At 38.5% G+C, this 14,442-nt stretch overlaps 1 protein-coding gene across 1 annotated transcript in view; it reads right to left on the bottom strand.

The window, feature by feature from the left end:
* The window catches only part of SPOCK3 (SPARC (osteonectin), cwcv and kazal like domains proteoglycan 3), a 513,922-nt gene that overhangs the window by 342,586 nt on the left and 156,894 nt on the right, over nt 1-14,442 (bottom strand). Inside the window, exon 3 of the mRNA XM_090036237.1 lies at nt 5,574-5,619. Within this exon, the coding sequence (XP_089892363.1) occupies nt 5,574-5,619 (46 nt within the window). The remainder of the gene's footprint in view (nt 1-5,573; nt 5,620-14,442) is intronic.

Genomic DNA, 14,442 nt, shown 5'->3' with positions numbered 1-14,442 from the left:
GTACGGGTTCATTGAGATGGTTGTCTATTTTATTTTTTGATCTAGTCAGTAATATTATTTTCACTCAGAAAAATAATAAAAATGTAGAAGTAACTGATTAATTTGGAATGTCTGCATGACTACAAACACAGAGTAGCAAAAACCTTCCTAGCCAATTCTTAAGAAACAATTTCTTCTTTTGGCACACTCCCTCCCTGATCCAGTATCAGTGAAAACTAAGGTTGGGCATTTACTGTCCAAAGTTAATTACCTGACAAAGAATGTAACAGGGCTGGCACATGGAAATGGAAAAGTGGTGTACTGGCAGGAAAACATCCCATAATCTATATGCAATAGATTTGTTTTTAAGCAATCTTTTCTTCATTAATCTGTCAAAGCAAATATTAGGACAGCTTTAGTTATTAAAAAGTGCCTTCCCAAGCTAACACTGCTTGGTCTTTCAATTACAGATCACATAACATGAGGTGGATGAAAGGATGACTGAAAGGAGACACTCCTATGCTTTACTCCTGATGCATTCCCCCTTTAATGTTATTTTTTCAGCTATCTACCAGATCATAAATAGAAAACAGAGAAATGCAAGGAAATTATACAATATCCAAAGCACAGTACATTAGCAGTGTTCAAACAAAGAAAGACATATAACCCTAAAATGTATACCAAGTGACAGATGACAGACAGCATGTGATCTCCAGAAACAAACAAACAAAAAAGGATCACTAAAGTCAGGAGACACAGACAAATAAAAACATCTACTCAGCCTCCCTGCATGGGAACTACTAGTAAGAATGACTCAGAGAAAACAGCAGATGGAAGATGTAACAAGAAGCCGGGGACTCCCTGTTACTTTAAGAGCAGTCAACAGCCACAGGGAGCCCCAGATGCAGGGAATTGCTTACCATCAGCTAAGAGAAGCCAGGCAGGGAGTAAACTGCAGTTTATCCCATGAGAGGCAGAGGCCGGAGAGGACACTTCAAGCCAGAGGTCAGGGACGGCCATACACTGGACTGGGGCTGAGAGCCCAAATGGGACACTTGCACAGAGGCTAGAGAGGGCCACATATTGGACTAGGGCCCAGAGCCCATCTGACCATAAATGGTTAATACCTGTTAGTCATGGGCACGGCCAGAAGAGAGGTCGGAAGCCAAGAAATGACTCGCAAGGCTAATGTTGCTATTGTACCAACCTGACCAACAGCGGACCAGAAGTCACTTTGGAGCATATGCAGCCTCCCTTTTCCCAAGTTAAATAATTCCAACAAGGCATGGAAAGCAAGAGAGCAAAAGGGGAGGATTAAGGAAGCAGAGTGGAGCACGAACTATTCAGTCTATAAAAGTCACCAACACCAGGCCTGGGGACACAGACAGTTACAGAAGAGATAACAGACATGCCCTAGAGACCAAAAGGCAGGAGTGATATGGCTCTAAGGGTGGGGGATCCATGACAACGATGTCAAAAAAAGGAGTGATAATTAAAAAAATCCCTCTTGTTGTGGATTCTTAATCACTTTTTCCCGCTGATCCATGTAGGCAACAACTGTACTGTGAGGAATTAAATTAATATGAAGCTACAGACAGGAGGTTAAAAGGGTTTGGGTAGTGTTCCCATTGAAAGGAAAGCCCCAGGCAGAAAGATGGCTGCATTGTATAAGTAAGCACCTGGGTGAGAAAACTGACTCAAGAGAAAGACTCTAAATTCTGGACTCACTGTTCAACAGAGATATTGAACTACTAGCAGGAAACAAAGAAAGCACAACTGCTCAATGACTACTGTACTTCATTCAGTTTTCACAACAAAAGGCATGACCAAACAGAAAATAAAAATTAATGCAAAGAAGATTTGCAGTTCACAGCAAATAGAGAGCACATTAAAGAGCTCAAATCAGCAGGGACCAATGGAATTCACCCCAGGGTGCTACCAGAACTAGCTGAAGAATGTTTTGAGCCAATGGCTACAATATTTGTGAAGCTGTGGATGACAAGAAAGGTGACTAGAGATAGCCCGACACAGCAATCATCTTTTAAAAAATGGAAAAGGAGGACCAGAGGAAACATACCAGTCAGCCTGACTTCAGTACATGAGGAGTTACTGGAGCAAACTATTTTTTAAAAGTCAATTTGTAAACAAGTTCAGGGTGAAGAGCTGATCATCCACAGCCAACACAGATTTGTTAAGAATAAATCATGCCAAACCAGCCCGATTTCCTTCTTTGACAGAGAAATTAGTTTAGTGGAAGATGAGGAAGTACTGACCATGGTATACTTGGCCTTTACTAAGGCTTTTAATACAATCCCACGAGATTCCTAAAAGTAAATTGAAAAATTGGGTGCTAGATAGAAATTGATGGAGACCAAACTGACTGAACAATTCCAAGCAAGAGCTAACTATAAACAGAAGGTCTCAGGTGGGGTTGAAGAGGGATCTGTTCTGGATTCAGTGTTGTTTCACATGTTTATTAATAAACTTGGATACAGGAAGAGAGTGCCTCCTGAGGAAGTTTTCAGATGGCACAAAACTGCGAAGGATGATAACTGCTTTTGCCAGTAGGATGAGTAGGCAAATGCTTGATAAATTATAAAACTAAGTTATAGATGAAAATGAAAATTCCAGAGACAAACATAAGGTGCTATACTTATGAAAGAAAAACAATGAATGTGTCAAGCAGGGTTCCCCCACCTCCCAATAAAAGCAAAAAAAGAGAGGAAGATGGGATGTGGTAGTGCCACTCTATTAGCTGGACCTTGGCCAGAGAACTGTGTGCAGAAACTAGAGAGGATCCAGGAGTGAGTGACAATGGATGATCAAAGGGTTTGGAATGAAGGCCACAGGAGGAAAGTTTGTGAGGCCTAGAAGTGTTTAGTTTAGAAAAAATGGAGATTAAGGGGTGTGCGATAAAAGTTTTCTAATACCTGAAAGGCTGCCATAAAGAAGAAGAAAAACAATTCTGCTCCTTCCATTTCAGAGGACAGAACATGAAGTAATGTGTTTAAAACTGAGCAAAGCAAATTTAGAATAAACCTTTAAAAAAAGCTTCCAAACTGGATGAGTATCATCAGAAGCAAACCCTCTACTGTTCAACAGACATGAAAAATGGGGCACAGCCTTGCCATCATAGATATGGGATGAAAAATTTTCGAGTGCTTTGTTTTTCTGTGGGAAATTTTCCATTTCTAAAAATTCATTGTTTCATTAAATGCATTATTAACAACGAATGGATGCCAATACAATATTAGGCAAGCTTGGCAGTTTCAAAGTTGTAATTAATATTTTAGGTGATTATCCCTCAGAAATGTGTGACAGAGTATGTATATGTTTTATTGATTTGTAAACAGGAGGGTAAATACACTCATATAATAATCCAAACCAAAAATCAGGTTATGAATTCACCTAGTTGGCTGTGCAGGTTAAATTAAACCCATATGAATGCACTGCTCAGCTTGTTCGTATTTCTCAAAATCTCTTCCTTCTGGAGAATCAGTCAGAAGCACAATTAGTAAAGAAGATGCAGTGTGATGAGAAGTTGCCCTTGCCCATAGACTCATTGGTAAAACCATCATTTAGTGAAAGAGAATGTGGTTCAAGTAGTTCTGAATCAAATTTGCCTCACTGTGATTCTGAAATGGAACTAACAAGTAGTGCAAGTGATTTTATAGATAGTGACAGTGAAACTGGAGGTGCCGCAATTACCTCAGTGGAAGAGAGTTAAACTCTGTTGAAGTAGATGGGTGGACAACCACGGCATATCAGGCACAGACCTTTGGGTGTGCTAAAATTAGTGTCAATAGTTTTCAGTGCCTACATTTTTTTCCCCTTAAATTTAAACAAGGGAAGTGCATGCTCTTGTGTATTGTCTTTACATTTTTACAAGTAGTCCAATAAAAATAATTTCTTTCCACATAAAGCTTTGAGCTTCTTTGAATACATTTCAACCACATTAAGCGTGCTATATTTAATTTTTGTTCTAATCAAATATTTCAGTTAAAATACTTGTGGCTAAGTAAGTTCTAATTACTAAATATAAGTCAAATAAGCATGCTAAATCAGATCACGCTCTATTTAGGGCAGTGGAAAATTTTCCAATTCAAAATTTTCCAGAAAAACCCACATCTCTGCTTGTCATAAAAAGATGCAAAACCTGTGCATATCTTCACTGTTACAACAATCAACACCTACAACAACAAACGCATCAAAATCCATGGATCCTACACAGGCCTATCCAAAAATTTGGTGTCATCTCTCAGTGTACCAAATGCCCTGATGGAAAATGTGTGGGTGAAACTAGACTAAAACTCACCAGAATGAATGATCACAAGAAAATGAAACAAGGCCCATGAACACACATAGGAGAACACTTTTTTGAAGAACAGCCACTCACTTTCCAGCCTCACTATCCTGGAGCTCAAGGGAAATTTACAAACCATCTTCAAGAGGCAAGCCTGGGAATAAAAATTCATAAACTGGCTGGACACTAAAAACCAAGGACTAAATGCTGATATTGTCTTCAAGCAATATTACCATCTCCCTAATTCCAGATAATCTCTTTCTTCACACTATAGATGATAATGACACTCTTTCCTTTTGAAAGCTTTTGAACTTCCACTAAATCAAGCTATCCTTTCTCCTGTGATTTGCTTGTCTGCTACCCCTAGGAATTTTCTCTCTCCTTCCTTTTCACAACCCCGATTTCTTTTTTAATGTGCACTCTGTCTGCTTTACCACTCACACTTGGAAAACGCATTGTATTCAAAAGCTTGTCTGAGTCTATCCCAACCAAGCAGTTGGCCCAGTAAAAAATATCACCCATAGAAATCCTTTCCTCCTCCACATTCACTCAAGTTATTCTAGAACCATAATGTAGTATTCTCACATCTCTTATCCATCTATATCACTTTTATTTTCTCTACAGAATGCTCCTGCAAACTAAATGTTATATAATAATAAAATACCTAGGAAAAAAAAAGAAGTGTTGACACTTTAGTGGTTAATAAAGAATAATAACCTGCCCACTCACAACAGTTGCAACTATAGTTGCATTTCACCATGACTCAAGGAGATACTAAGGAACCTACTCATTTCAGAGAGAATATTCAAATGATCATTATTCACATATTAGCAACCTTCTGGCAGTATCTACTGAGCATGACAAAACTACAAACATTGTTCCTCTACAACTCACTCTCTCAACTAAATTGTAATTAAAATACATACGAGTAGGACAGCAAATGGCAACTATTTGATCTAAGGCCTGTCCAGGTTCCTGCTGCAAAGCATAGAAACTTCTAAAAAATTACAATTAAAAAACACTTGAATCTCTTTTACATATATATAAAATGGGAAACAAATCGGGCAACCTTCAGATGATAGTTATTGTTCTTCATTCCATGTTCCAATAATTGTGATGGTAGTGAATATAAATGTATCAACTTGTGGCCCTTTTTAAATAAGCAACATTGGGGGTAAAAAGAATGCACAAATGTATCAGTTTTATCTGTGTTAAATTAAGAAAATAATATATTACAAGTTATTAAAAATATATTACAGCTATAAATTATTTAAAAGACAGAAACTCTTACCTTGATCAAACGGTTTACCCGGGCTCCATGTGCGGAAATAATCATCCTGGAGGAGAAAACAACAGCCACATTTAGTATGATATAAGAAATCAATACATACAGATGAGTACTCAAAGGAACAGAAAATACAAAAGATAATACCAACCTCTACTTCCTGCAGAGGGCAAGCAGAAAGAGAAACAAAGAAGGGAAAAAGTTATAGTTATCAAAATGGAACAAACAACCTCTATGGAATACAAAAGTCTACCCACAGGCTTACAATACAATCTACATGCCACTCCACTCATTCAGTCAAAGTGTGGTAGTCAAATATTGTTTGTTTGTTATTTTTAAACAAATATTGTTTATTAGTTTTAAAGCAAACAACACAGAATGGCCAAATAGTACATACTGCTGCTGCTTATATAGCACTAGAATGATTTCTATACGTCATTCCCCTAGGTTATCAGCAAACAAGAATATTCAATAAAAACGATCAAGATTGTATCACATTAATAACAAGTTTGCCAAAAGCAAAGTCCTAGAGCCTTCGGGGTGAAAAGTAGACTACAAAATAATTAAACCTTTAAGAATTAAATAGGAATTGTAACTGGAGATTTTTTCCTCCAACATAGATCATTTAATTGACTATTTAAGGAAAGATACGCAACAAAATTATTCTGAATTATTAAATTTCAAAATAACCAGCAAATCACCTGCCTCCTGATTAAGTTAAGATTAGTATTAGAATTTGTGTGTGGAAATATAACTTGAATATTTAAACATCTTTAAGAAATTTGGTAAGAAAATTACAGTTTAAATCAAATGCAAATAAACAGTTCAATTCTATGATGCACCCACTGTCAATAGAGATACAGAAAGAAGATTGACAAGGATGTGACAACTCTCAGCAGTACCATACAACTGATTATGGCTTTTCCAGAACAAGGACTTAAAATAAATTTCACTCAGTATTAGAACTACCAGAACTAGGTCAAAGTATCATAGTAAATACAGGGCAGGTTGCCAACAAATGGGGGTGGGGTTTAAACCAAAAATTACAAACATCTTGAAACAAACACCAAGGTCTTCTCACAATACGAAAGACAAAACACATCCTTCTCCAAGAAATTAGGTTAAAAATCTATCAGCTGACGAGACAAATATGAATAACACTTAGTAAGTCCATCAGATCTGTAATAAACAAGGATGGTATAATCCAGGTGAAATTGCTATGTATTTTCTTCAATTTATGCAGAAGTATATTGTGTGTCAGTCAGTAAGATTTTTATCATCGACTTCAGTACAGCCAGGCTGTCACCCTCAGCCATTTATACTTACAACCTACCTACTAACTAGCTTTCCAAACAGATATGCATGGGTGAGCCCAAATGCCTGTGCAACCCCCAGTAAATTCAAGAGAGCTTCACTATGTAGGAGTTGACTGCAGGACTGGGGGCCTAATAAAAACTGGACCACTCCAGAAGTACAATGCACTTTAGTATATAATGTTACAATGCATATAATAATGAATTAAAAACTACAAAGCCATTAGTCTAATTTATTTATAAACTGCTGTGAAGACGCAAGTTATATATATTTCATAATATTCTGTATAGTTACAATGTGTTCTTGGTATTACAGGCATTTTCTCTCTCTCAGATTGAGACAAAAAGGGATTATTTTCAATGGCAACTTATTCATAAATTTCTTTTACTTTTTGTACCCACTTCATTTTTTGAAATATAAAATAAGGCGTTACATGAAAATTACCCCTTTCATTTTCCAAAATACTTTAAAATGTTAAGCTGTTTTATGAAGGGAATTAAAAAATAAATGTTATTCTAAATTCAGCAAACAAAAACAGAAATATATATGTTACTAATCTTATCTCTGCTACGATTCATATGCAGTAGCCACATCTACACAAGACGATGGCTGCGCCGTGACTTGTTGCATGTGAGGATGCTATTGCTGCACAGTAGCATCACATGGCAGGACACGTGATGCAACACTACCGCACAATAGTATTAAGCTATTGCACAGCCAGCATCACCTAAAAGCCATTCAGCAATGCTACTGTGTAGAAACTCCAGTAACCCTAGCTACTGCAGTCATATAGTACTTGTTTATAAAGTACTAAATGTACTAAATAGCGCAGTAAAGACTGCACAGTCAGCACCTTGTGTATATGAACTGAATTGCTTTTTGATGTTGGAAATATCTTCTTCTAATGTGCAAATCTGAAATACTGTATAATTTATAATGTACAAAGGAGAAAAATACTGGAATGGTACTGCTGATAAAAAAATACCCTAATTATGTCATTTTTATTTGTTACCAATTTATGTATTTTCATTCATTCTGTACATATTTGTTTATACCTGATGTTAACTAACATATGATAAACTTGCTGTTATTTTTTTCCATGCCTCAACTTGGTGGCAATAATTTCACCAAGTATTTGATCCATTCATTTAATACACTTATTACTAAGATGTTGAAACACTATCATTAAAGAGCTGCTTTTGAAAAGCCAACAAATGTTAGCATGTCAGTACACTTCTTGTATACTAAGAAGCAGAAACCATCAAATACTTGCATCAATCTACAGAAAAATGTTTCTAGCAAAACACAGCATTATACACCAATTCAATCTCATCAGTGAACGAATGAAGTTTGTTTAACCTTTTCTTTAAAGTAACTACAAATTGAGTATTTAAGACTAACCTAAAGAATCAAGGAGGATCTTCATGCCAGAATAGAAGCAGGACACGTTTATAAAAGTTAATATCAGTGTAACAGGTTGGCCTTTTAGGGTTGGATCTCACTGCTGGTCACCCACCTCTTCAGGGCTAAACCTCCGTCTCACTCGCCTGCCACACCTTGATAAAAAATATGATTGATGTTTCTAAAGCAGGAGTCAATCCATTGCTCACCCTCCTGATACCAAGTGCCTTGGTAAATGCTCCAACCTTCCCTTACACATGTCCCATGCTACTAGTAAAAGCAAAAACTTCATGCTGGAAGCCAAGTTACCTTGCATTCAACATTTACTCTTCATGTGGGAATAAGGTTTGCAAAGCACTTTGAAGATTAAAAGAATTAATATTAAGGCCCTAACTATATACATTTTAAAATACTCACCTATTAAAATGCTGCATTTCTTCCTGAATAATTTATCACATAAACTTTAATTCACCATCTTCTTTCCTTTGCAACAGACAGAAAGCATGCTCTTATTACATATCCTTGTTGTTAGATATGGTGGCAGCAGACTATCTACAACGCATACCCACATAAAAGTTCTCCAAAGTTCTGATATTCAATGAGTCACCTCACTGTATTGCTCTTATTGAACTTTTAATAAACTGCTCATTCATTTGTATTTCCTATTAAAATTAGTTGCAAAGTTTCAAGATAACATTCATCTGCTTCTCACTTAGCACAATGCACCAATCATCATATTTGATTACATACCATGATAAGTTGCAAATACCATTGTAGGATTAGTAAGTCTTTTTATTATAAGCAAGGTTGGTGGGCAATTTTAGTAATAAAGAATGCTGACACATCCATTATAAAAACACTGGAAAAATATGAGCAAATGAAGAGAAATGTAAAATGGGCTAAAATGTTCTATCTTTAGTATTTCCAGACTGAGGTCCCCAGGAATGCTTTGGTGACAACAATAGATTCTCATTCCTTTCTTGAAATGTAATCTCCCTTCAGTCAGTGGCTCATCTAAGGTGTTGATCTTCAGCCCATTAGTCTGTGCTACCTTGTAAAACATTATAATGTCTTTACTTCAGCTAAAATTTGACCATACAAGACAAAGAAGGTCTACATACCCTTAACAGCAGACCCCAGTATGCTGCTAAGAAACTGACCACACTCACTTATTTTTTTTATGCACCACACACAGAAAAATGTCACATGGCAGCTTTTTCAACTGTGTCCAGGATATTTTCAGAACCTTTATCTTGGGCATTCTTCTGAGAACATCAGTGAACCAGACGGGACAACTGACAACTGATGCCCAGGAAAAAGCCAACCTATTAAATGGGTACTTCGCATCAGTTTTTCATGAGTCCCATGGGGAGCCCATACCAATCACGGGACAGGGCGGTCCGGGTGAGGGAGATCCCCTGCCCTCCATCAATGCTGACCTCATGAAGGAACACCTTGAGAAGCTGGATACCTTCAAAGTCAGCCGGCCCTGACAATCTACATACCAGGATACTCAAGGAGCTGGCAAGCATAATAGCCCAGCCTCTGGCATGGATCTTTGAAAACTCCTGGTACTCTGGTGTAGTGCCCAAAGACTGGAAGAAGGCCAATGTGGTACCTATCTTCAAGAAAGGGTAGAAAGTGGATCCGGCTAACTATAGGCCCATCAGCCTGACTTCTATCCTGGGGAAGGTCTTAGAAAAGTTTATTAAAGAGGCCATCCTTAATGGACAGGCCAACACCAAAATCCTAAGGGATAGCCAGCACAGGTTTGTTGCAGGTAAATCTTGCTTGACCAATCTCATTTCCTTCTACAATCAGGTGACCTATTACCTGGACAAGGGAGAAGAGATTGATGTCATATGTCTTGACTTCAAAAAAGCCTTCGATCTGGTATCCCATGATCACCTCTTGGCGAAACGGGCCAATTGTGGCCTTGGGTCCACCACGATCCACTGGCTGGGAAATTGGCTTCGTGGTCAGACCAAGAGGGTAGTAATTGATGGAAGTCAATCATCATGGTGTCCTGTGGACCCATATTGTTCAACATCTTCATTAATGATGTGGACACTGGAGTCAGGAGCGGACTGGTATGGTCACTGATGACACCAAACTTCGGGACAAAGCATCCACACTAGAAGACAGGTGGGTGATCCAGGCTAACCTGGACAGGCTCAGCAAATGGGCAGATGAGAACCTGATGGTGTTTAACACTGAAAAATACAAGGTCCCCCACCTTGGGAAGAAAAACCTGCAGCATCCTTGTAGGCTCAGCAGTGCTACACTGGCTAGTACTATGGAAGAAAGAGACTTGGGGATCATCACTGACCACAAGATGAACATGAGCCTGCAATGTGATGCTGCAGCTAGTAAAGCAACCAAAACGCTGGCTTGCATCCATAGATGCTTCTCAAACAAATCCTGGGAAGTCATTCTCCCCTTGGACTCGGCCTTGGTGAGGCCGCAGCTGGAGTACTGTGTCCAGTTTTGGGCTCCACAATTCAAAAAGGATGTGGAGAAGCTTGAGAGAGTCCAGAGAAGAGCCACGCACATGATCAGAGGTCAGGAAAACAGACCTTACGACGACAGGCTGAGAGCCATGGGCTCTTTAGCCTGGAAAAATGCAAGCTCAGGGGTAATCTGATGGCCACCTATAAGTTTATCAGGGGTAACCACCAGTATCTGGGGGAACGTATGTTCACCAGAGCGCCCCAAGGGAAAACTACGTCGAACGGTATAAATACTGCAAGAGCATTTCAGGCTGGGCATAAGGAAGAATTTCTTTACTGTCCAAGTCCCCAAGGTCTGGAACAGCCTGCCATCGGAGGTGGTTCAAGCACCTACATTGAACATCTTCAAGAGCAAATTGGATACTTATCTTGCTGGGACTCTACGACCTGAGCTGACTTCCTGCCCTTCGGGCAGGGGGCTGGACTCTATGATCTTCCGAGGTCCCTTCCAGCCCTAATATCTATGAAATCTATGAAAATCACTGACCTACTCCACTACACAACCGAAAACACTACCAATACAGCCTTTTTTTACATCATGTAGTGTGGTGGTAGCAAATAAGCAAGGTTCATCTCTTGGTAGCAGTCTAAAAAAAATCCAATAGATTAAGTATAGACATAACCAACAATAATGTGTGAACTGCACCAATTTTCAGTGTATACATATATGAATTCTGGAAGATATTTAGATACCAGGATACATCTAGTAACTGACAGAGAACATTTAGGTCTCTGACATGTTTATTTAATGGTGCAATGACACTTATGACCCTGGCAAGTATATGGCAGAAGGAGAAATTTTGGGAAGAAAGTCCAGATTCCAATTGCATCATTATTACATGTTAGGGCAGGGGGAGCACAGGATCATAAATCCAGGTACCCTCATGCCAGGACTGGCAATAGGCTCATTGTTGGCCTCATCCTGGATAGCCTGGGGGCCAGTTCCAGACCTGTGCTATCAGCTGATTTTAGGCCCCAGCCAATCCCAGATCTGGTTCACCCAAGGCTGTCCAGGCAGCCAATCAGCTGATTGTTGATCCTGGCCCAGAGCCATGGGTCCCGTTCAAAATCTGTCCAAGCCAGTACCAACAATCAGCTGATTGTAAGCCTCAGTGGGTTTGAGGGCTTCCCCCAGCAGGGATTCTGGTGGGCTTTAACTTTCCAGCAGAGGAAGCCCTGCAGCTACCCACACCTGTAGCCTATAATCCCTCCCCTCAACACCAGGACAGCCCTTTACCCCACTGAAGAACAAGGACCACTCTTGGGACTGGTGCTGACAATCAACTGACTGTCACCAAAGATATTGGGACAGCCCCTAGCCCATTGAAGATTAAGGCTGTGTCAGGGCTGTGCCAAGAATATTGTTAGCAGACTAGTTGGAGATTGGGGTTGTCCAGGGCCAATTCTGACAGTTAGTCAATTGTTGAGCATCTACACTGGAGAGACCTGGTGTGCTGATGTACCACATGTTCAGATTAAGGCACCATACAAACCAGACACAAACGTAGAATATTTGTAGAATATTAAGGCAGTTTGCCATTTATGGCTCATTAAATTCATTGCACATGTCATTTATACTAATTAACATATTAAATGTGACAAATGTAATGTACAGTCGTAACCTCAGACATTTGAGTAAAATTTTGCTGGCATATATTTGTTGAAAACTTATCTACTATCACCTTCTTAAATATGTTGCAAAGTTTAAAGAATGAAGTTAATTTTGTTTTTGACATTCTTGTTTTCAAGTTGTCTCATTTTAGTTTAACTGGCACCACAATTATGGGTTTTTGCATTATCAAATCCTATTATTCCTTAGGGATGTTAGTAGTATTTCATCCTGTAGGGTTTACACAGAGGATTTTCTAATGAAAAAACATTCAGTAAAAACCAGTAATGCTGTGCTAAAAGAAGTTTAGTGTCCATACACAAAGTAATATAAATCTGGGAGTTCCTAACTTGATCACACAGCAAAATGAGTTATGATTCTTTAATATGTTCTCTCACAACCAAAACCCAAATAGATCTTTCTCTATAGGCAAAGTGATACTGTTGATGTGCTTTTCTACCTCAGTACCCTCCCACTACTGCCCCTTTCCTGTCCAACGAATTAAGAAATAAGACAACCATCTCATTTTTGCATATGGTTTTCCAAGGAGAAAAGTGAAAATCTCAGGAACTCCTTTGACACTTTCAACAGAGTGAAACTTTTGATGCTTGCAGACTCTCAGATCACTGGAACAGCAAAGGGGAGAAAAGATAAATTACTACAGAGAGGCTGGGGATAGTATTTGCAGGTCCAATTAATTTCTCAGAAATAAGAATTCAGTCAAGTACAAAACATAGGTTATTTGTCCCTGCCTAATATGTTGTCTGTATCCACCAAGACATTGATCAAAAACAGAAACATTTAAAAGCTAACTGCTATTCACTAACAAGAAACATTAATAGCCACATAAAAAATTAAGGCAAACTAACAAATCATTATGTTGTGGTTAATACATATTACAAAACAGAAAATGTACAGCTATGACCAATAATGTAGAATAACATATACACATCACAGAAATGAAGGACATTTCATCATAAATTAAATATCTATCATTGGTCTACATAACTCTGGGTATAACTAACAGCTATCATACTGGCTTACTATAGTTTATTTTACTGCCATTATTGTATGAGACTGTTGTAAAACACACTGCTAGAACATGCCAATAAAAAAACTTTATTCTCAAGTTCTTGTCAACAGAAGAGTTACAGAACAGGAAACAGCAGTACAAGCTAGCCTTCTAGGAATTTGACTGAGATAACCAAACTCATCCCAACTAAGACATCAAAGGTACAGCAATAAATTTCAGGCGCTATCAAAGTTGGATATTAAAGTTAGACTTACTGTGGAATGATTCCACACCTCTACATTATCTGGTTTCCAGTTACTTTTCAAGTAATGATCTTTCCCCCACCTCTATTTAGCACTTATGAAATCTAAAAAACTGCTGCCTTCAGACTTTTGTGCAGGTCACTGCACATTCTTGGATGGTGAGGCAAGGGTCACATTCTTGCCTGTCACATGCCAAAATGAATAAATTATTTCAATGCCCAAAGTTGAAATACTGGTGCAAAAGATCACTGAACAGTTGTTTAGTTCTTCTATACCACTGCACTCTTAAAGCATGCGCTGGATGGGACAGGCCGTGCCAATGAGCAGTGAAATGATTTACCACATCATCAACCTTAATTTTTGTTGTTGATCTCTGCAAATATTAATGCTATTTGTTCAATAATGTTTCCTTCATTATTTCTCCTCCATTAACCTTATTAACCATCACAGAGAATCTTATAAAGTGAGCTGTTGCTGACAAAAGCGTGCGTCTCTGATTCAGTTAGTCTACCCTGCCTTTTCTAGTAACCTTAGTGATTTTGCATTTTCTGGTTTCTCAGGAGATGAGCGGAGAGTTCTTTGAAGGGTATCTCTGCATAGACACACTTAAGGGAATCAAGGAATGCACAGTGAAATGTTCCAAATATTTTTATTACCATTTCTTATACAATCAGCACCTCATGATAATTAATAATCCAATCTTACTAAATTAATTCTTACCCAGAACTCCTCAACCACTTTATTCCTGAACATCAGAGCCCAAGAC

Source organism: Crocodylus siamensis, chromosome 2 (genome assembly GCF_052110815.1).
Source record: "Crocodylus siamensis isolate JL-2025a chromosome 2, ASM5211081v1, whole genome shotgun sequence".
NCBI classification, from domain to species: Eukaryota; Metazoa; Chordata; order Crocodylia; family Crocodylidae; genus Crocodylus; species Crocodylus siamensis.
The sequence above is the reverse complement of the archived record's forward strand: the minus strand, read 5'-3'. Positions and strand labels throughout refer to the sequence as shown.